Here is a 23,389-nt window from a genome sequence, read left to right as displayed (position 1 = left end):
CCTTAAAGGACATCTTGGATCAACTGCTTCATGGCAATGATAAACCACTATAATATAGTTTGAAACTCTGATTTGACACACTAGTTTATATACAAATGCTGAATCCGAATCTCCTTTCTCCACTGCACATGCAAAGCAGAAAAAATAAAGCCTACATAACTTGATAAGTAATTGATAGGGGCCTAGAAATTTTATGCGGAATTTTTAATAAAGGTTGCTATGGTTTTGCTACTTTCATCCAGATGTGCTGTGAAAATAACTAGGAAGTTATTGATTGCTGCAAACATCCCCAGTGCTTTGAATGAAATGTGTCCTTGTAATCACATATCTTGGGAACCAGTGGTCTGAATTGAGAGGAGTGTGCAAAGAGGGGCTTGTGTCCCTCAATCCCACATTTGACAGCAACACAAAAACCGCTCTTAACATTTGGGCAGCATGGGGAGCTTCACTAACACACCCTCAAACAGCTTAAAGCACCAAAGAAACAAATAAATGAGTAAGGTTTTGCCAGGTGGATTTATGCTGCCAAACTGCTGCAAATCCCCTTCAGTATGGATTGTATAATAGCTTCATCTTGTAGCAGAGTGCAAGGAAATTAGAGAGACATCAGAAGGAGCATGAAGTTACAGCTCCAAGCTTTATTCTTTTGCCTTTAGTTCTCTCATTTCTCTCCCAACAACCTTTAAAAAGCAACAAGACTGGAGGGAGGAAGAAATTGGAGTGAAGAAAAAAAAAGTAAAAAGAAAAAAGCTTTAGAAAAAGATCCTAGGTACTATGCCAAGTAGAGAAAGTAACCTTTGGCTCACTGCTTCCCCTCTATTTTCCTTACAAATAACGTTTATGGAAAAATTTAGCTTCTTCATTCTCTTTTCTTTGGATATTGTTGTCTTTTGTGACTTTTTTTTTTTTTAATTGATCTTCTCTCATGATACACTGTAGCCATTAAGGAGATAGGGAAAATAATTTTATTCATGAGATGAGGAAAAGCTATTTCAATCAGTCATGTAACCTTACTAATTATTACCATTCACACAACTTTCAAGGGCTTTCAACAATTGATGTTTTTTGTGGAATCAGGGCCTAGTCAAAGGAAGGGATCCTACTCCCACATCAATAGGTGCTTAAGTACATCAGTTCATAAATGCACACACTTTGATGCATACTTTAGGGGACAGTAAAGTAAAATATGTTAATAAAATCAATAAGGGTAGGAGTCATCTCTCTGAATTTTACATGTCTAATACTTAAAATCCTGGCCTGATCATTTATGGTCTCAGACTGTGGAGAGAAACTAGCATCTGGAGATATTCCAGACAGTGAACGAACACACCCACCTTAGGCATCTGTCTTTGCAAGAAATGAACTGTTTTCTGCAAGTGCCTCTCCCTCTCTCTCCTCCCACCCTCAGTGGCAATACAGGGAACCTAAAAGACCAAGCAGAATGCCACACCTAAATTTCAGATGGGCAAGAAACTGTTGAGAGGAACCCTGTTTCACAGTTCCATTTCCTAATCTGGGAAACAAACTGGAGTCTGATGCATGGATACTGATGCCTCATGGATCCATTGTTCTCATGGTACAAGGAATACCTCAAGCAACAACCTGGCAAAACATCTATAGACTTGTTAATTCTGTGGCCATAGACTTACCTGATGATTTTATGGAAGAACTATAGGCAATCCCATTGTGCTGCTGATTATCACCAATTTCCAGAGTTGTAGTTATTACAGGCTTTGGCTTAAATTCACGTTTAGGCCGACTAGATGCTACATTTATTCTGGAACACAGAGAAGAGTGGCAAGAGATCGAAGGAAGAAATACTTACAGAGCTTACACTCAGGTTCAGTGCTTAGGTGTTTGAACGGTGGGGAAAAAAACCTTCTACTGGTTTTGGTTTTAGGCTTCTTTTTTTACAGGGTGGGGGGCAGGTTTATTCACTAAGAGCTGCTCAGTTCTCATGCAGTATTTCAATTTCAGCAAGTCCCTGTTTTATTTAATGCTTTGGTCCTGCTGACAGAGGCATAAAGCTTAACAGCCTGAGTTTGAGAATTGATGAGCATCCACAGCTGCCACTGAGTTCAGCAGAAGTCCCAGGAATGAGCTCTCTGGAAAGCTCAACTGCAAATGACATATGCAGAAACCCAGCCAGGACAGAGGCCCAGAGACTGCATCTCACACATTGCCTTTTTATTAGAGAAAATGGGAAACAACCATTTGGTCAGCACAACTGTCTCAATGCCTCTTCCTGTATGTGACTATGGCCCGGCTGAGACCTCCTTGTCTCACTGGCCCCTCCAGCTGGGATGGTGCAGGGTGTCTACAGACAACAACTACCCCTATGCTAATACTCACAGCCACCATGTCCACCCTGATCTCAGGAAAGCCCCAGTTGTCTCAACTTTGTGACTGTAATGTTAGCCTACGCTATGGTGACACTCAAGTCATTTAGGTCTCCTGTCCTCTGCTGGTTCTCTGAGCAACATATAACAAATTAATGACAGCAGCATTTTTTTCTTCTATTAGGGTGACACAAAGTATCTGGGCCTTTCATAAGTGCATTACACCACAACTGTGTTCCTAGCCAGCTGGCTATTTCCTTACTCTGCTGCAGAATTTTGATATACCCCTCACTCTCAAGGAAAATAGGCCAACTTCTCAGCAAAGCCTCCAAAACACAACTCACAAGTATGTAAGTTTAAAGAGACCTACAAACAAACAGAGGCTGTCCTGATTAACCTCTACAGATGTGAGTGAGAGATTCTGCACACACTCAAAGCTTTCTGGGCAGACCCTGCATTACATTAAAGGCTCACAGCACTGCAAGAAGTTGCCAGGTGGCAATGGTTTAAAGCAATGAAGTCCACCAAGGCACAGAGCACGGCACATGTGCATCTGTGAGATGGTACTACAAGATCTGTTGCTTCAGTGACTTTTCACATTCATGAACCTCAGCTGCAAAAAGAGGTTGAAAATCTTCTGATGGGTTCAGTCTTACCGGTTTTGCAGCTTGCTCTGCAGATCCTCCAAAATTTCTGTGGATTGTTTATGGTAATCTAGTGCTGCTTCTACAAACACAGCCAACTGGCTAACTTGTTCTACCTGAAATATAGAGAGGTAAATAGTTGTAAGGAGCCTGCAGTACATTCAGCTGAAGGATAAACAAACAAATCATTCAAAATAGACCTGGTATCTCAAAAGACCATGATACCTTGTGGAGGCTACTGAAAAAGAGCATTGTGATTCTATCAAAGAAATTGCCAGTTGGAAGCTGAACAAAACTGAGGTGTAACTTCTAGTTTGCTAACTCAGGGCTGGGTCCTTGAGTTATTTCCTCTCACAATGTGCAAATCCCTTCTGCTTTCAACTTCCAAGCCAGCTGTCTGTCAACACCCAAGCTGGAAACATTCAAAAGGACATGACCCCTTAGCAGGTGAAAGTGGGGCTTTTCTGATCAGCAATGTTGCTAGAAATTACACTGTGACAGCTCTTATGACTCAGACTCATTAATGTTTATTAACAGTGTTTACAAACTACAGTTCTGAAATGATCTGGACTTACCTCACTAGATGGCAGCATTTATAAACCAATAAATGAAACATGATTTATCTACTTGGATTTAAAAAGTATCAGCCAATCACTCAAAAATATGAATGCTGAGGAAAGGGAGAATGTGAAGAAGAAAGAAAAATCAGAATATTTTTATTCATGAGGTAACAAATAATGTCATGCCCCTAACACAAACTGAAAAGTTCAAGCTGTACTGGGGATGGAGCAGTAACAGGTATTTATTTGTCCTCTTCCTTTAAGACAACATTAAGACAGACCCCAAGAAGTCTGACATGTTTCCATTCCATCATGATGTCTTCAGACATCGGATCACAAGAAGATATCCAAGTAAGCTTTCTGCAAATGTTTTATGGACCCATGGCAATTTTGTGCTCTACTTTGTCTGCTTTTACTCAGTTAAAAATATTAGCAATTCCGCCGGGACTCCAAGAGAGCCAAACATTGTCACATAGCATACAGAAATGAAATGCACAGAACCAAATCAACAGCTGATAGAATTCCATCACAGTCAGAAGAGAGTAATGTAAACCACCTGAGGAAAACACACAAAGTGCCTGGGGTTTGGATAAGGTCGTCAGAGAAAATGGATAGACAAAGACTGTCCAAACAACATGACTAAAAGCCAGGAGGGATACAGAATTGTGGATTAGTAGAAGAGAGACTGGGAAAGAGCCAGAGAAACTTGTGAGACTAAAAGCCACTTAGCAAGAGGAGCCTGGGACTGGCTGAGTGGGAAAGGCAGGAAGATGGATCCGATAAGGAGTGCATGCAACAGTGTCTACGTGGGAGGTCTGGAACTAGCTGTGCAAAAACCTGAGAAAGAGATGTGGATCAGGACTAAGCCTGGCAAAGGCACCTGCCAAGATGACTGGGAATCAGAGTTCGGAGAACAGAGATTGCAGGGCAAGGAGACCAAGAAAGGGAGACATTTGGGGAATTGAAAAGGATCGGAAGGAAGCGATTACAGTTCAGATCTCTGCAAACCCGGTGAGACAGTCTAGGATTAGACAACAAGGCTGTAAGGAGAAGTTTGAGGAGGACAGACAGACTGGCTCAGCACAGAAAATGGAAGACAAGGAGTACAGAGTATTCTTTAAACAGAAACAACAGGAAGTGGGTATGGAAAAAACCTCAAAGGGACATCCAGTTCACCCCCTCCCAGAGGCAGAATTAGTTATACTAGAACGTATAACTCATCGGTTCTCCAGTGGCTCAGCTAACCCCTTTTAATCCATGTACTGTTTTCAATCCTCAGTTTGGTGCTTCAACTAATGATAATCATTATGTGAAACATTTCTCAGCTGCTTATGCCAGGCAGAATTATAAAACACAGACACTGCAACCAGGCAACTGGTAGAGCCTACAGTGGAAGTGTGCTGAAACTGTTGATAAGAGGACATTACTTTTTTTGCTGCCCTCATACAACTTGCACTGGTAAAACAGCAACAGGCTTACTGACTTATACACTCTTCTAACAAATGTGTCCCACTCAGAATTTAGGAGCTGCAGGCTAGTTTATAACTGGCCATTACATGGGTGTGCATAGAGGGAGAAGTTGCTTGCAGTTCAATATTCCTACTTAACGGCTTCTCCTCATTGCAGTTTGCTCACAGAAGAGAGCACACTTCTAACTTTCTAAGTGTGTTTTTCTGTAATGCTGCATCTACAGAAGAGAAAGCTTTGGAATAGGCCCAAATAGGTCCAGTTCTCTTTTCCTACAATTCCATGATTACATGGGAGAAAGCACATCCTGCTATTCCTCTGTGTGTGGACAGAAGAGAGGATTATCCTGCATGACCACAGCTGCTCCTTATTTAGACATAATTTCATGATGGATTTGGACTCTGAGCCAAAGTCCAGGTACTTAAGCCCAAGCCACAAACAAACCCTATGGAGTAATTTTCAGAGCCAAATAGTAATAATCATGATTTTCAGAGGTAAAATCATTCAGAGACTTCAAATCAGCAGCAAAGTTTTGACTACAAGTGAGCTATAATTCAGAAAGCGAAGGGTACATACCCTTGCTCATAGTTTCAGCAGCAGGTCTATGACTATGTTTAATCTTCCAACCTTCTCCCTCCTGCTGATCAAACTGCATTCTACTCTCAGGTAGTTCATTGCTCAAAGATTATAAAACTACTTAAGACCTCTGTGACAATTTTGTCTGAGCCACTGTGTCTCCAGAACAAATTCCTGAATTCTTGAGTTCTCCCATTTACTGCTGTGCATTATGTTCCTCACTGACAGGAGATTAAAAGAGGAAAGAGGCACACTTTCTGCTTTCAGACCTTACCTCCTATGAAGGATGGGACAGGCTTTATCCAATCCCACACACATTGCCCTCCTGGATGTACTGCAGCAAACAAAAATGCAGGACAGACTTACATCATTTTCTAAGAAATTGAACATGCTTCTTTCAGCCAGTTCCTTTGACTCTTCAAATTTTTCTACTGCTTGTTTAACTTCTTCATCTGGTATCTTTCCAAAACGCTTCTTTTTATAATCATAATCCAAACGGCGTCCTTCTAGTTTCTTCAAATGATGCTAAATAAGACAGAACATTTATGAGAAGGTCCAAACAGGACATGCACGTGATTTCACAAACACGTGATTTCAGAAATTTCAGTTATGGATGCAAATATATGCAGAATCGAAGAAACACAAGGCTCAGATTATCCAGTCCATCCCTTTGACCTAAGGCAGCATCAGGGAAGTCTAGGACTGTATACATGAATGAAGTTTTAAATAAACAGCCATTTGTTAACACTTGGGGAATTGGCTATATCTTGATTTGCTAAACTTAGGCATGCAACTAATGGACTTCACTAAATGTACAACATGTCACATTGTCTAAATGAGAAGCAGGATCCAATCTCAACGTGTGTCTCCATATTCTACATATAATTTAATTTTACCTCTTGAATTATTTGCAACATGACAGCTAAAAGTTAAAGGGTTATTTTCCCCTCTCATTCCATAAGCAGTGCTCCTACAAATCTTGTATTCTTGCTTTCGTTTGTTAGGTGCCGACACTTCTATCTGATATAACAACACAAGCTTTTCTGTTGCCAAAAATCATGGGACTGACAGACTTACAGAATGGACTCAAAGTGACAGTACAAAACACTCATTAAAGCTAATGTCAAACAATTTCTTTTCATCAGTTCAGAAGAACTAGAACTGAAAACGGTTATGTATCATAGGAGACAGCTACAGACATCAAGACATTATTACTATTTTTGCTATGCTTTGCACATCCATTTATGTGTAAATAAATAAAATAATGTTCATTTCTGCATTTCATCAGGGTTTTAACTTGCTTATTACCCAAGTCTGTTGGAACCAACAGACTCAGACAAAGACTGCTTGGCTTTCTTTGAATTGTCACATTGTAAACAAAAGCACTGAAAAACTTAACTCTAAAGGTTAAAACTGTGTTCCTCAGCTTCCTATATTTTTCCTATAGTGGCATATGGCGCTTCAACATTTTATGGCGCTTCAACATTTTATGGCACTTCAACATTTTATGGCACTTTTCAGATCATTCTGTGATTGCCCTCAATAGCCTTTTTCAGCAGTTGTATTCATCCTCCATAGGCTGACAGACATGGCAAGATAGGATAATCAGTTGCAGAAAAACACAGCACACTCACATGTTCATAAAAATTAATAAAAATGTCAGTTAAAATAAAATAGCATAAAAATAAAGAATATAATTTTCTTCACTATCCCTCTTGTACTGATTGTACAAGCGATATAGCAAACTGAGTAAGCTAAACAAGCAAGAAATAGCCAGGCATTGATTTTAAGCAGATTTCATCACTGTTTCGCTAGAGAGACAAACTTAAATTCAGTAAAATTTATTTACCTTATTGCTTTCAAGAAAAGTATCTCAGGGAACTAGAGTGTGATTGACTCTGATTATTGATAAGTGAAGCTTTACCCTGGAAAACTTACCCCAATCTCTTTTAAATCTTTGTCCTGCAGTAACTGTAGAGGATCAATAAAATTTTGTTTGACATTAATATCAAGCGAGTCCTTCACCTCTGCCATTTGCTTCATGCTCTCACCAGCATCCAGTAGTGCAAGGCCTATGGTAAAGAATAGACTACTTATATCTTAATATATGTAAAACCAGAAAATCTGTCTGATGAAACAGCTATTTCAAATAGGTATCTTTGTATCTGCTGCAGGCCCTTGAAGAGTGAAAAAATAATCCAATCCAACACTTGCTTGTCTCCTACAGAAAACTAGAACTGGAAAATTTTTGTTCCAAAGTATTATTTTTTTTTCCTGAAGGCCATCAGGGAAAAAATAATACCATTTTCCCACCTGTATTTGCATAGGTTACAAACCTCCTCCACTTTGAGAGCTGCAAACCAAGCCGATTAACTTGTACAACTTCAGTGGTATTATTAAATACACAAAAAGTGAATAACTTTTTAATCAGAAAATCATGTTTTACAGCTTCCTCACATATAGTGTGGGTTTTTTCCAAACCTCCCTTTGGTCAAAATTGTTGCTGCCTCTTCAAAACCATCTTTTTAACATAGCTGTATACTTTATTAAGCACGTAAGTATCAGCAGGCAGAACAGCGAAATCTTCTTTCCCCTTTCCTAGTTTTATTTAGCACCCCTGTTGCTTTTGCAGAATAAAAATACATCCAGCTCACAGACGAGTTGTTCCACTTCACTCTTTGTGAGGAGAATAAATGAGTCTTTGGCTATCAGCAGCATCTTTTCTATGCAGCAGCTACTTCGACTCAAGTGCCAAGTCCCTACGCCTACATAGCCATTACTATTTCAAGACAACCACGGTGTGTAAAATTGCAGATATTAACAACAGTACATAGAGCCAGCCAGTTCTGTATTGGCTTCTGCATGCAGTCCCAGCCCATACAGCTCTCTCCTAGCCCTACTCCCCTCTCTCTCCCCAAACCAGGCTTCTCCTTTTCTCATGTATTTCTCCCTGGTTCTCCCTTAATCCCAGCCATATCAAAAAGCACACACTGAGTAGCTCTGTGACAATGCTTCAGATTCATCCCAGTCAAGCCCACACACTATGCATGCTCAGCAAGCAAGGCCTCTATCAAGATTTTGGCTGTGAACTACCGGCATATCTTGAGAAGAAATAGGTAAGATTTGATTTACCATAGAATTGTAGCATGGCCAAGCTAGAGTTCATTTTCATGAAACCAAGAAAATGCATATTTAAGATGCACTGCTCCAAAGCACAGAAATACCAGATCAGTATTAGAAAAAAATAAAAAAATAAAAATCACCCAAAGTTACTATTTATTTTCGTCTATAAAAAATTTTTCCCTTAGTTTACTTCTCAAATATAGAGTAACTATTTTTATTTAAAGCTTAAAAGAAATACAGTGCATCTATGAATCACCCTGAATTATTTAGGTTTGGCAACTTAGAAACTAAAATGGTTATGGCAATAATATGAATCATCAGACAGCATCACTAGTAGTGTTATCGAATCCACCTCAAGAGAGGTGGACAAATATGCAGAAGCATCATGTTCTGTTAATTATATCAATCACCCCCTGATCACTGTACTTAGCTTTCCCTCTTACCTGCAGTAGCTATTTACATAGGTTATGTCACTGTGTCATATTCTGCAAAGAACTTTATGCTGAAATATTCACAGAGGAGATACACAAACTCACCAAACATAGAATCATCGCCAAGCTCTCTGCCATACCGTATCATGCAGTCTCCTAGGAGTCCCTCTGTCTGGGGATAGCCTGTGGTTTTAACTTGTCCTCTGATCTTTGACATAGTGTTCAGCATTCCCAGCTTGGCTCTGTATGCTAAGAAGGACACACAAAAAAAAGAACAAAAACTAATACATTTAAAGCAATAAATCATTTAACAAGCAATATCACAAAGCAAGTCACTAAGCTGGTCTGTAGATTCCTAAGTTTTCTGTTGTCAGTACTTCATAGTCAAAAGTTTAAGTAAGATTCCATTCAACAATATGGGCCACATGAAAATGGTTTTTATTCCCAACTGAATGAGCATCACATCTCCACGCAGATATATAGTGGGATTGCTTGTCATCTTCTGTGGATATTCACCAATACTCACATTCCTTTCAATATTTCTGCTAGCAAACTCCTTGATTAGAAGTATTGCAGAAAGCAAACACATACTTGATACAAGCACAGCCAAAGCCAATTTCACGCGCTCTCTCTCTCTTGCTTGCGAGAGCTTTGCAGAATCTCCTTCCCCCTTCTTTATTTTCGTTCCAGTATTATCCTGCAGAATGGCCTGCTACATACAAATTCATTTATTGTTATCTTGCATGTATCATGACAAAACCATGCATTTATTCTTGGAGAGTTTTTCCAATCTACTCCTTACTATTATCACTCAACAGCTTCTTCAACACAGTAGTGGCCATAGGCAGGGCATTCCTGAGGAATGTGGACCATGGTGACCAGCTTCATCTTAAACATGCTGGCTGGGCCTTGGTAAAGGACTGAATCCTACCATCCTTATGTAGACATAACCCATTAAACTTCTTCAGGGATGTGCATTTCATAAGGTACCCATAAGAGACAGCTATCTCTGAAGTCACAGGTGTAGCTGACTAAAGGAATTCTGTCCGTCAGTTCTCAAAAAATAAAGGTTCTTCCAACAGCTGGTTTGGACAGTGAATCAAGGTCATAACAGATAAACTTTGTGACTGACTGCAAATGTAAACGTGTCTCCTTTCTTGTTTCTCAAAACAACATTTGAAAGACCTGTGTTGACTGACGATCCAAAATCCACTGAGGCCTAGCAGTGTTCAGAAAATGCAAAATCTCATTCAAACACCGGGTAAGCAAGTAACAGCCCGCTTCCCCGTGGTTACATGGTTACCAGTACCTCTGAGGGCAGCAGCCTGTGAGTTAAATTCAATGGCTTTTTACATCTCTGCTGAAAAATCTGTTGGCGTTCTCTTCACTTTAGGGATCCCTATCCCACTCCAGGAAATCCAGCACAAACATAAACACAAGTGCTGCACCACAGGCCCAAGCTGTCCAAGACATGTCACGCATGCACAACCTACATATGCCCAGTAAATCAGATGCACTGTGTGCTGCAAGTTGAATGCATCCCAGATCAGACTGAGTGCATATAAACTTTACAGCTGTTCATTGCACGCACAGGTAAAGCTCTCTAGGACACCCAGAAGCCTCACAACGATGACCTAATTAGCTTTTACTTAGCTAGTATGAATTTCCAAGTAAGAAGACAATGTTAAGCAAAAATCCAACACCTATTGTTCCTATCCTACCTGGATTTGGCTGAAGATACTCTGTGGACTTGGACAGAAGCTCTGTAACAGCTTTATTAGTAACATCAATTTTCTGGAAAAGAAAAGTAACGCAGATAGCAAAAAGCAAATCGATTACTAGAAAGTTTATCATTTTATTATACATAATATGCTATTCTAGCTGATTATGAAATTTTTATTTAAAATAAAGCAAATATTGTAGCTTAAAATAAATAGCCATGTCACAGTTATGACAGGATTTTACCAAAAACATATTAATTGGCAGGTAGTACTGGGAAGGAGAGAAGGTTTATTTCAAAATGTGGGCTTGCCTTTTCCAGCCCATCAGTCTGGACTACTGCTTACACATTCTAGACTACAGTTTTCCTGCCAGCCCAACGGTTGTCACTAAGACTGTTTTTCTCCACAGGTGAAAAAGACTGAACATATCCCTCACAATCTTGGGGTCAGGGCCATTTAAAGCAGTAGTTTGCACTGTCTTCCTATTTAGTAGTTTCTAAAATGCTATTAAAAAAAAATAAAAGAATCACATTTCTGGTTTGTTTCCCTCTTCCTCCCTTAGGGCATGCACATTATTTTTCCCCTTATAATGCAGATAAAGGAAATAATTATTCTGTAGCTAAAGAAACCAAAACCTAGAAACCTGTTTAGATCATAATTTCAAAAGTGCATGTTGGAAAAAAAAACCCAACTCACACAAGACTTTTTTCTTCACTCTGCCAACAATAAAACCTATGACCTAAGTCTACTATGAACATTAAAAAACACACAGAAAGACAAGAACAATTAAAAAAAAAAGCACATAAAAGCTGAAAAAGCATAAAGTAACAGTAACATTGTTTAATTTGCCACACAACCAATAAGTGGATAGCAAACATCTCACTTTCCACAACAATTCATGTAAATTTCTGAACATAGATTTAAACGAAGAAATATAATTCTGTATCAAGAGAAAATTTGACCCTAGTAGTTAAGACTTTTATCAGGAAAAAATATCAGATGGGAAAGCTTTGTGATATTTACGAAGACTCACTAAAAACAGAAGACTTCTCTCTCTAATCTCCCACACCTGCTTCTTCCGCTCATACAGCCTTTATGGATGTCTCTTCTTCCTTGGCTGAGTTGCCATGGCTCAAGGATAAATTTGCACTTATCGTCATATATTTCTGTTTGGAAGCACATGGTGGGGTGTCCCCCCACCCAGGTAAATCTGCAATACCATTCTATCACTTGAAACATGAAACATTTTTGATTCTGCAATAACTTAATATTGAAAAACATAATGTAATTTTCCTTACCCTTTCCATCTCTTGAAATTCTTCATCTAACTTTGTTCCTTCTGCTCCACTTATTTTTTCACTGAACAACTGTAAAAACATAATTTTAACAAAAAAAAATTGCATGATTATTTAATTACAGAATAAATATCTCAGAGTCACAGGAATTCACTCCAGATTAGAAAAATGCAGCAACCATTTGAGGCAACTGTGCAAGAGAAGAGTAACCTTAGTCTTGGAAGTGAAGCAGTCATTTCAAGAGAGACAGAGATACCTGATATGAATTTAAAACACGCAAACAAAAAATTATTTCACATGCTTAAACAGTTTGTACCCTAAAGGCATGACCTACACTGCAGACTTGAGGCATAGGGACCAGAGTCTGACTGCAGGTAAATCCAGAGTAACTCTTTCAAGTATGCCTCTCCAGCTCTGTACTTCTGAGTACCTTCTGGTCGTGTATGCCATTAGGTTCAGGGATGCAACTCCCATTCCTGCTCCTGGGAGTTGTGTGCAGTTCTGTGGAAGGAACAGACTTGTGAAAAATGCTGCACTGTGACCCACCTGTGTAACTGAGCGTCTTTATGATGCTGAAAAAAAAAAAAGCCATGTGTTCTTCAAAAACTCAAAGCACCAATTTTAAATAAAGGATTTCAGTAAACCTTAACATTATCCAAATTTGGTGTAAAAACTCCAGGCTATCAGACCTGAGTTTGGTCCTCACTGAGTAAATCATGGCTGGGAATACGCACTCGAGCAGAACTCAGCTGTCTGCTTCTTGCAGTGCGTGGTACCTGCACTGCAACAGCATGAAAAGAAAGCCAGATCCTCACCCAGTGTGAAACAGCCTTTGAAAGCACCACTCAACTACGACAGATGTGGTTTAACACATACTCAGCGAACATTAAACACAAATTCTTAGGATAATTCATGAAAAAATACTATGCATTTCTCTGTTTTAATTGACTTTTATCACTGAATCTGTAACAGTGTAATGTAAAACCCGGGCCTAGCTCACTGACTGCTGGTGTTCCCCAAACCTGCCCCCAGTAAAGCGTTTTGTTTGTCCTCAGCACCTTCTAAAAGGGAATTCATCTCACTGGATTAAAAGGACCTTGGAGACTTGCATAATCTGATAATGGGTCATGGCTCTTTGTAGCGCAATGGTTCCCTCTTCTTGGTCACAGCCTGCACCACACAGGTGTGGAGCAAGCACACTGCCTTCCCAAAAAAACAGCAATGAGCTGGTGAAGCAGAGCTGGGAGCTCAGTGGCGGCTGACCTTGCATCAGTATCACTGCTACCACGCAGCCAAAAGAACAGACCTGCTTAAGGGAAAATGTGAGTTCAAAGAGAGCCCTACTGCTAATTATTTCTATTGGCTTTACAGTAGGATTCGCCATCTTTATGCTTAATAGGCCAAGCAGCCCACAAACTTGTCAAGATTATTTCTCTTCCAGAGCACTGACAGAACAAGCACAAAAGGAGGTAAAACAGAGATGGAGAAGCCCAAGTACCAGTGAGTTCCTGTGGGTCATCATCTTGCTGCTGTAAGACATCACAGCAGAGAAGCAACCAGAGGCCAACCATGGAAGGGGACGCTGCCCAGGTCTCTGCAGACATCTGAGGAGTCCCTGAGCACAGATGGAGAAAGATGCATGGAAAAGCTTCATGGAAAGCAGTCTATCAGAAATTGTGCAGCTTCTTTATGCTGGTAGTTTGTCTCCTTTCTGTGTAATGTTAATTTGTAAAATAATTGATGCCATTTTCCACAGCCTCACATGTTTTCTTTCGCCAGCAGGCAATGAACAGGTTTGTGGTTTCCTGAAGCCTCTCATGGTGATCCCTTTTCAAAGGCTGAGTGCAGCGGGGGAGTTATCCTTCTCAGGCTGAAGTTGCAAAATCCATATTCAGTAGCAACCCATAGCTGTCTCATTACAAATAATCCATTTATATGCTGGCGAAGAATAAATGCAATGAAGTAACATGGTTGCTCGACTGTGAAAGCATAATTAATAATAAATTACTGCACCAAATGACCAAAGTAACGAAATGTCCCACACTTGGAGAGGATAGATCTGAATGTTGTAACTAGAAGCACAAGTGGATGAGTAGAAAGTTCACACAATAACAGTAATGCCAGAGAAAGAAAAAAAACCTCCACTGGCTCATTGGAAGGCTGGCAAAGATAGCCTAAAAAAATGCAATTTCTCATCAGATACACTGGAAGGTGATATGTTTTCAGTAAATGTCTTAGGGCATAGACTATTTATCCATTGGCATCCCTTAGCTCTCCCTGGCTTACTGATGGCCATACGTGGTGTCACACACCTCCCTCAAATAGTAGTCTGAAACTTAGGCTTACTGTGTTGTTGCTGTTTTTGCCAGGATTGCAGCTGCTGGTCCAGGCATTTGCACTTGGCTAGTGAGGCTGCTCTCCCAGTGCCGACAGACACGTGCCTCAGCACTGCGCTGCAGCCTGCTCACCCTCTTTGCACATCTGCTCAAATGCTGCCACCCATGTTTAGTTTTGGTTTCTTTTCTGAAATGTTGCAAAACTCTTCACTGTGTTTTCAATGGATAAAATTCGATGCCATGCACAGAGGGAGAAACTATTTGCAGCAATACTGAGTCACTCCTTGCAAGGGGACCACTGGACTTGCTGAAGCAGCAAGGAGTAAGGAAAGCATCTAAGTTAGATCCAGAAGGTCACAGAACAACTGAGACTTCTATGCACCAGTTTTCAGAGAGAGAGAGAGAGAGAGTCCGCATCTACAATTTGCAGAGAATAATGGAGTAATTTAATTAACAACTTGGATGATGGGATACAGTACACTCCCTCAGAGTCTAGAAGACACCAGCTTCGGGGGGAACAGTTGATACACCAGATGGTGGGGCTGCTCCTCATAAGGGCCTTGACAGGCTGGAAAAAATGCGCTGACAGGAACTTTGTGAAGCTCAAACACAAATGCAAAGCCCTGCACCTGCAGTGGAATATCCCCATGCAACAGTACAGGCTGGAGGCCAACTGGCTATGAAACAGCTCTGCAGAATAACACCTGTGGTACTGGTGGAAAGCAAGTTGAACATAAGTCAGAAGTGTGTCCTTGAGGTGAAGAAAGCCAACCCCATACTGGGCTTTATTAGCAACAACATAGACAGCAGGTCCAGGGAAGTGATAATTTCCCTCTATCTAGTACTTTTGAGACCAGATCTGCAGTATGTGTCCTGTTTGGGCTCCCCAGGGCAAGACGTTGACATCCTAGATGAGTCTGAAGGAGGGCCACGGATACGAGCAGGGGACCAGAGCACATGGCATATGGAGGGCTGAGCTTGTTCAGCCTTTAGAAGAGGTTAAGTGGGTGTCTACCTAGTGGGAGCGTATGAAAAGATGGAGCCTGAATCTTGTGGAAGGACAGGAAGCAACCATCACAGGTTGGAAAACAAGAAATTCAGACCTGTAAAAAGGGAAAGAAAAAAGAAGAAAAAAACCACCGAACAGGTTGTCCAGAGAAATTGTGGAGCTCCCATACTTGAAGACATTCAAGCCTTGCGTGGACAAGGCCCTGAGCAACCTGCTCTAACAGGACCTGCTTCAAGTGGGAGGCTGCAGTAGATGCTCTCTGGAGGGCCCTTCTCACCTACCTGACTCCAATTCTAATTCCGTATTTACCATGACATGTGAATGTGACTCCATAGAGCCAACCACAGGATCTGCAGACACCATTTCATACAGACACTGAAAACAACCTAACACGCACCTACATCTATAGGAGCAAAAGCACTGACCATAAGGAAAAGTTTGTTCACGCACTTTCCCAGTTCTTTGGAAACATTAATGATACTGCAATTTCTAGCCCAAGGAGACACTTCTTCAATGACATTTACTCTGAGCTCTGATTTCCTTTGGAAAAGGAGACTACCTCAGTGCTCAGAGAGATACCATGAAGAATGATTCCTTAAAGTCTTTAAGCTGTCTGTGTTCCTGACGGTAAAAATTGGTATAAAGTTCTAATGGCTATCACTAAATTTTATACCACTACAGCTTATTTCATATTGGTCTAATCATGATCAGCTTTACTATTCTTGCATTTAGGAACACAAAAGCTTTTGTTCTGATCATTCTGAATTTAGGAGTTGAAAAACTAGCTTCACCACTTTCCCAACTAAAAGTCACAGGATACCCAATTAATTATTTAATTGAAAATGGATGCACAAAGGAGACAGCTGCTGAGTTTTAGTTCTCCGACTATTTGCTGAGCATCATTTACATGCATTATACCAAGCTGCAAAATGCTTTAAGCTTAAATAGAAGCATGCTCAACTGTGGGGCTATGTAGTTATGTGGTAATATCTATCAGTTTTTACGAGTCAGCTAATCAAAGGAGAAACTGATACCATCACATAAGGCATGTACTCAGAGGGAGCTTGGAATTACTTGTACAGGAAGATTCCTTCACCTCCAAATTTGGAAGCTGGGTGCCATGGATTCAGCACCTTTTCACGAGACAGGGCCAGAGCCAGAATTGGGGGCTCTGAAAAAAATCCAATTCCTGCCATGGGGGCCACCACTATCTTACTATTCCACTGCCAGGTTGGAAGCTAAAGCCATGCATTAGTCGTATTTCTGGTGCAGCTAATTAGTTTTCCTCTAGATTGAAACTTACACCAAGAGAATAGCTGTGAAATAAGAAAAATTTCTTCTTCCCAGGTGTCTGTGCAACTCCCTCCATCACACTTGATGTATTACAGTTCGCAGGGAGAAGAAAATAACCGCTAAATACGAACATGAAAACACTTGCAAATCAGCCATTGCATAGCCACCTCTCATTTGTAGTTATATGATAGCAAACTACCTTTCCTGTAAAACTTGCATGTTCTATATAATAGAAGACCTTTTTGCCTGAAGAAATACTGCAGTTTGTACGCAAACGCTCTTTGCTTGTAACTTCTTCCTAGATCCTACTGTTCTTTTTAATATAGAAAAATTAAATAAGATGATGTATTATTGACAATCTAAGAGTCTCTGGGGGGCTTATGTGGAATCTTCTAGGAAGACAAATCTGGAAAAAAACAAATAGATTTTGAAAGAAATCCCTCCAGATACTGTGATTTCTATTTAATTCTGTATATGCAGCTACTGTTCAAAATGCAAATTGCAATTTTGTTATACAGTCTTAAAAGACTAAATATTTAGCTGCTAAGGAATTTATATTCCAAGAAATTCTCTGAGAAAACATTTTTTCCACAAACCTAATATTGAGACTTTGTTCTCACACTAGTTTCTTCGAGATAATGTAATTTTCTTTTGATTTGTTCTATTTTAAAGAAGCATGAATACAGCACATGAACTGTCTATAGTTTAAACTAAAATCTATGGCTCACCAGAACTCTAAACTAAGAAAGCCTCAAGCTTTCATGTAATTTTTCAGTACTTTTATGTATGTTAAGATTTATCCTTCTTACTGCACAGGAATAGTACATTTCTCCATTCTCATATGGATTATAAAAACAAGCTTCAGGAAAATGCTTTTATTAATGTTTTGCACATCATATCCACTAAATTACAGTACTTATTCATATTTCACTAAGGAGGGTTACTGAACATGAGAAACTGCCCAAAATATCCCAGATCAACAGAGCGCTGATAAAAGTCTCAAAACAATTACCCTATTTTTTTATATATCCACTGGGTATTTTATAATACAAGTCAATAGGATTCTTGCCAGCCAATACTTGCACACATGCTCTGACCTTCTGTTCCACTTGTTTTGCTTTTCTTTTGCAACAGTCATTAACTGGAATTGAACCATTGGGTTTTTTTGTTGTTACTCAGCTACTGTTGAAACAAGTGGAGCTGAAGAAGTCCTTAACTGGCCAGGAAAAACTCTCTTGTATATAACTGGCCAAGAAATCATCAAATACTATTTAACGACTGAATGAAAGGTATCATATTCTATTAAAGACTTCAGAGCTTTTAATGATTCCTCACCAAGTAACAGCATTTATTTTGTTCTGAAGGAGTATCTGCTGAAATTATCTGTTGAAACTTTAATGGGAAGGAAAATTCCTACATTTGTCATAAATATGCACAGTGGCAAACCCATGAGGCAAAAACCTGGATTTTAGGAAAAATCTTTTAACAAAAAAAGCCGAAGCTATGAAAATACTTTAAATTTATTTCCCTCTCTCTAAAAAGGAAGTAAGCAATCAACTGGGAAAACTGATAGATTTATCCCAAAGTTAACACACAGAAAGCCAGGAAATAATGTAACTATATGGCTACATTTCCCACAGAAACATATAACTGGGCCAAACCGCACAAAACATTAAGATATATCTTTAAATACAGCGCTTAGTACAAAATACTACATTCCAGTATGGTTAATGCATAATAGTTACGCTTCTCCTAATAAATCATTAAAACTTCCAGTTATTGCCCTGCAGCCATGTAATTGTTTCATTTGGTGTTAAATTATTATGCATAGAGGATTTAATGCAATGTGACAATACTAATAGCTTTCTGAAGAATCTTATTAAAGCCTATCATAAACAATGGGAAGAATAAGGTGGCTGGCAAGATGTCTTCTGGCTAAAGTAGAATTTCCTTGAAGTGTCCAACCTACTGAAGGGAGAGAGAGATTTTCTTTTTTATCCTTTCCCAGAATGCTCCATCAGATTAGAGAACCAAGATGCCAGCCTGCCTTCTAGATCAAAAGTAGCTTAACTTCAAATATCCGTAACTCCCTGTTTTGTGCTTCTAAGTTCTACTACAATGCTATGTATATTGCCTGGTCCTCCTCTTTCCTGATTGCCATATTTCATATAGATTGCTAATTCCCACACTCAAAAAGAAGGTTACTACTATTTCATAAAGTGCAGATTACCAAGAACTTGAACCTACAACATGGCTTACTTAATGCCTTGTATCTTAGCACATCTTTGATAACATAAAGGAGTACACACTGGCAGAGCCATCTGCACAAAGTTTGCCACTGTGCTAGAAAAATACTCTAAAAAAAGAACAAAGCGTTCTGCTTTATTGGCTAGGTGAGCACCCAAAATGAATGGCAGCTTATAGGCACCCCTGTGATTGACTTCTAGAGATCTACTGAAGGTCTGAGTGATCAGAAGAAAAAGTAGTGCCCCACACTGAGAAACTAAACTAAGATGCACATTTTCAAACACAGATCTAAACAAAAGACTAAAGAAACACAGCACTTGACCCCTGGAACACCTGCAGAGAACGCTGAAACCAACCAGGTATGAGAATGGCAGCCTCCTCAGGTCCCTTCTCCTGCACCAAGAATGTTCCAAGACAGGGCCTGGAGCCATGCAGAGACAAGGATGTCAGAGCCACTAAAAGTGGAAAATCATCTGCAAATGAAAATGGGTAATATATACCTAAAAAGAGATTTTTCTCAGGCTCCTTAAAAAAATACAATGAGGGGAAAAGTCAAATTATAAAAGTGTACCAGTACTTGAAGCTGTTCTTTGAATTATATTGACACAGCTCATACTATTCTAATGCTTTGGAGAAAATCCAAACCTCTTATTTTGGAGGTTAAGCACTAAACGATGGCAAGAACTCTTCAGTTGCCTCCGTATGTTGTGTTTTCAAAGAAAACAAAAATATTCTTGTGCTGATGTACTTGAAAGAAAAAAAACATTTATTCTACCCCCCAAAGTAAATAAGGGGTCTACTACAAAGTGCATATGTTTCAGTCTTGCAAATATGGAACACTCTGGCTTACCTCCAGCAAATCGTTTTAAGTTCATACTTCAGTAAGTGTGTAACTGCTTTGCTGGATCAAGACTGGAGTGCTCAGCACCTCGCAGTATCAAGCTCAAAGGGTCATCACCTTTACATGGAGTATTTTATAACTTTTTCTTCCACTAAACTTTCTGCTAGCAGCAGCACAGATTTCTCCAAAGCACTTGGGAAAACAGTAAAAAAGATTTCTGACAGCGACAGAGAGAACTGGGGTTTTTGAAAAGATTAACCAAGCAGCTAAACTGGGTCCTGCTGATATTTAATCAAAGTTATGGAGTGCAAGAAGCTGCACCCTAAAAATCAAACACTTGTTACTGCTCTCATGGCTACATCAGTGGTATAAAATAACTCTGAATTCAACAACACTTGTACATGGGTATATAAACAAAGCAAAATAAAAGAAGCTTTCTCTTTTGCTAACAGTTTATGCATAATTCTGAAATGTAATACAATATTTTGGAATTTACATGAGACAGTAACACTGACTAAAAATTATAATTATACTGTGGATACAAAAATTAAAACAGTGTTCTGGCAGTACCTATGGCAGAGTACATTTTTATATAAATGCAGGGAGACAAAGAAGTGTTGCATACAGTTGGATGATTCTCTTGGAATTCATTACCCATCAAAAACAGCTGAACCAGAACTTCAGAACACCACATCCATGGCCACAGGAATTCATGTCCTAGTGTTTCACCAAAGATCCCTACTCCCAGATATTTAAAGTAGAAATACAAAGTATGAACTGTAGGATGTGCCTGTACTTCAACGACAGCTCATGACCGTGCTCATGCTATCTTGAGTAAAGAAAGGGCATGCTCTACATCTAAACTGCCTTTAGGGATTTGTGATGGACCCAAGAGCAAATCTTGTCCCAGCAGCCAACAAAATCAAAATACCAAAAAGAACTGTATTTTTAAAAAATATGAAGGATTTTAAACATAGGTAGAAATGTGTAACATTTAAGGACAGACTAAGATAAATGCCATTAAAATACTTCTTAAATATTTTCTAATTTTAAAAATTTCATACAACATGAAAAATAAAAACTGAGCCCCATGTCATTTTCAGAGCACAGATTTAGGGTCGAAATTCCATTTGCATAACAAAAAAACCTCCAGGCCATCTAAAGGACACCAGGAATCTCAAGGACCTCTTTCCCAAGAAGCAAAACATACTTTTTCTACCAAGAGATCTCTGAATCACACAAACAAAGTTAAAGAAATGCATGAAAGTACTGCCAGAGTGTTTACATTCATGAAGAACATTCCTGTCTCACTAATATTTATGAACCCTTTATTTCATTACTTGTAACTTCTCAGACAAACACGAGCAACAAGATCACAGTAGATTATTTTTAGGAAGACAGATTAACCAAGATATAAAAAGATACACCAGATAAAGAGGAATAGAAGAGAAATATGTTTGCAAATGTGACCTGCCTGGGAAGTAGGGATCTGAGGGTGTCCCCACATGCGTGCCTCCCGCGTGGTGATGTTCTGTGAGCTGCTGCTGTAACATTAACTCAGCTTCAAGCATGTCACTGTTAATGGGTCGCATGTAGATCTATGTAAAGCATCATGATTAAGCCTACCTTCTAACATGGAGCAAATATTTCACAGCTGAGTATGACCCAAAGTACAGAGAACCCAGCCAGGCAATCAGCTGAGACCACTACAGTCAACTCTACAGCTGCCAGTATCAACAAGAATGGACTGAGTCTATCAAAACTCCCCATATGCTCATAAAGAAAAAAGTACCCGTTCACATCATGTAACGTAAGGTCTACAGCTACCACGCTGAATCAATGAACAGCCACAGCTGTTGAGCTGCAACAGCACAGTTCTGGCAAAGGTTCAGAAGTGGCAGCTTAGTTTTATTTAGAAAGGAAGCTCAAATAGTACAAGCCATGTATTCTGGGATCAAGAAAGCCCTTACAAGCACTGGTACATACCAGAACATTTGAGCAATGACAGAACTCCCTGCTGATGTAGGAGGTTCAGCAAGACACACCTCAAAGAGACAATCCAAAACGTCTTTCAGCAAAAAAAATCCTCACCGACTGATCAACCAGAGGTTCTGCTTTCAGACTAACGGTGTTAGAAACTCGTAACTATGCAGACAAGAATTTCCGCTGATTTAATTTCTTTTATGCATAGTTCTTCTGTACCTCCCAACTGAAATCAATCTGTATGAATAAGGACTGCTGACGGCACCTAGGTACATGTCAAAACATATTTAATCAATCTAATAGCCTTTGCTTGGGAAACCACATGGAAGAAAAAGGAAAAGGCACAGAACCCAAGAACATGACATTAACAAGATTACTGGTTGACGAGGGCCTTCTTTTCTTCAGGAAGGACTTACACAATCAAAAAAAGATGGAAGAAAAAAACATTAAGAGTCTGATGAGTTGAACAACCTATATGTTTTTGCATAGTCTAAACAAAAGATTCTGCCATATGGGAATATTATCACCATAGAAATTTTTCAAGAGAAGGGCATGCCATTTTGACAAAGCTAATGAGTGCTTTATATAAAGACCTGCCATACAATATATACGATGTGGGTGTTTGACCATTTCTCTAATTTCCTAGCACCCTTGCAGTTCTTTCTGCTGACGTAACTCTGGGATGCATGAAACATTTTTTGATTGCTGGTCTTTCAAGGAAAAAAAAAAGGCAAACAGACACAACTATATCAAAGGTCTTGACAGACCTGTAAGATTCTGTGTATGTGCTTTAGAAACTCATCATCTCTAAAGTAAGCAGCAAACAATGTAGTAATGCCTCCTGCTCTAAGAAAAGATCTACAACTCATAAGGTAAGATGAAGTGTCTGGCATTGAACAAGTCATCTGTAAAAACAGGACAACGTGCCAGTCATGGTCCTGCAGTTTATGAAAGTCAACAATAACGTCTAGTAAAATATTATTTATGACTCAATTTATTTGCTGTATCTGTGGAAAAAAAATTTAAATCTCCTTTCTTTGACAGCAATACTCAGAACTTACGCCATATGATCCCTATTCTCTTTCTAATGTATTTCTTATATTTATTTTTTTGCCAGAATTTAGGGTTTGATTATGGTTTTTGTTAATTTAGTAACCAAAACATCAGACATTACGTTATAGCTCTGATACTCCTTTAAGTTGTTCTGCAAGAAGTCTGTGCCAGAAAGTGAATTCTAAGCAGGGTCAGGAATGCTGTGCAGTTGCTGTTACTTGGTCAACACTCAAAATCCTGTACCCAGCTGATCCAGTCTGTACACAATCAGGCAGTCTTTTAAAATTAACCTTATTATCAAAATCCAGCCAAAGCATGTGTAAATATAGGCTGTGTAATCTAGACTTAAAAAGAAGTCTGCACACTAAGAACGGTGCTGTCTCTTCCTCTAAGAAAGCATGCTCTTTCAAAATTCTTAACATATTTCAGAATATTTTATCTTCACTATGTAATGGACAGTTTGACTTTTTC

General features: G+C 39.3%; 1 protein-coding gene across 5 annotated transcripts in view; it reads right to left on the bottom strand.

Moving 5' to 3' along the window:
• The window catches only part of SH3GL3 (SH3 domain containing GRB2 like 3, endophilin A3), a 58,195-nt gene that overhangs the window by 5,118 nt on the left and 29,688 nt on the right, over positions 1 to 23,389 (bottom strand). For 2 of the 5 annotated variants that reach the window (XM_049812207.1, XM_049812208.1), the window contains exons 2-8: positions 12,160 to 12,228; positions 10,862 to 10,934; positions 9,246 to 9,389; positions 7,525 to 7,658; positions 5,953 to 6,111; positions 2,996 to 3,099; positions 1,650 to 1,777 (exon numbers count right to left, since the gene is read on the bottom strand). In XM_049812207.1, the coding sequence (XP_049668164.1) occupies positions 1,650 to 1,777; positions 2,996 to 3,099; positions 5,953 to 6,111; positions 7,525 to 7,658; positions 9,246 to 9,389; positions 10,862 to 10,934; positions 12,160 to 12,228 (811 nt within the window). Of the gene's footprint in view, positions 1 to 758; positions 1,425 to 1,649; positions 1,778 to 2,995; positions 3,100 to 5,952; positions 6,112 to 7,524; positions 7,659 to 9,245; positions 9,390 to 10,861; positions 10,935 to 12,159; positions 12,229 to 13,654; positions 13,897 to 23,389 lie in introns of those variants that run through there. The other 3 variants (XM_049812210.1, XM_049812206.1, XM_049812209.1) reach the window with 3 other exon arrangements.

Source organism: Accipiter gentilis, chromosome 10 (assembly GCF_929443795.1).
Source record: "Accipiter gentilis chromosome 10, bAccGen1.1, whole genome shotgun sequence".
In the NCBI taxonomy this organism is placed as follows: domain Eukaryota; kingdom Metazoa; phylum Chordata; class Aves; order Accipitriformes; family Accipitridae; genus Astur; species Astur gentilis.
The sequence above is the reverse complement of the archived record's forward strand: the minus strand, read 5'-3'. Positions and strand labels throughout refer to the sequence as shown.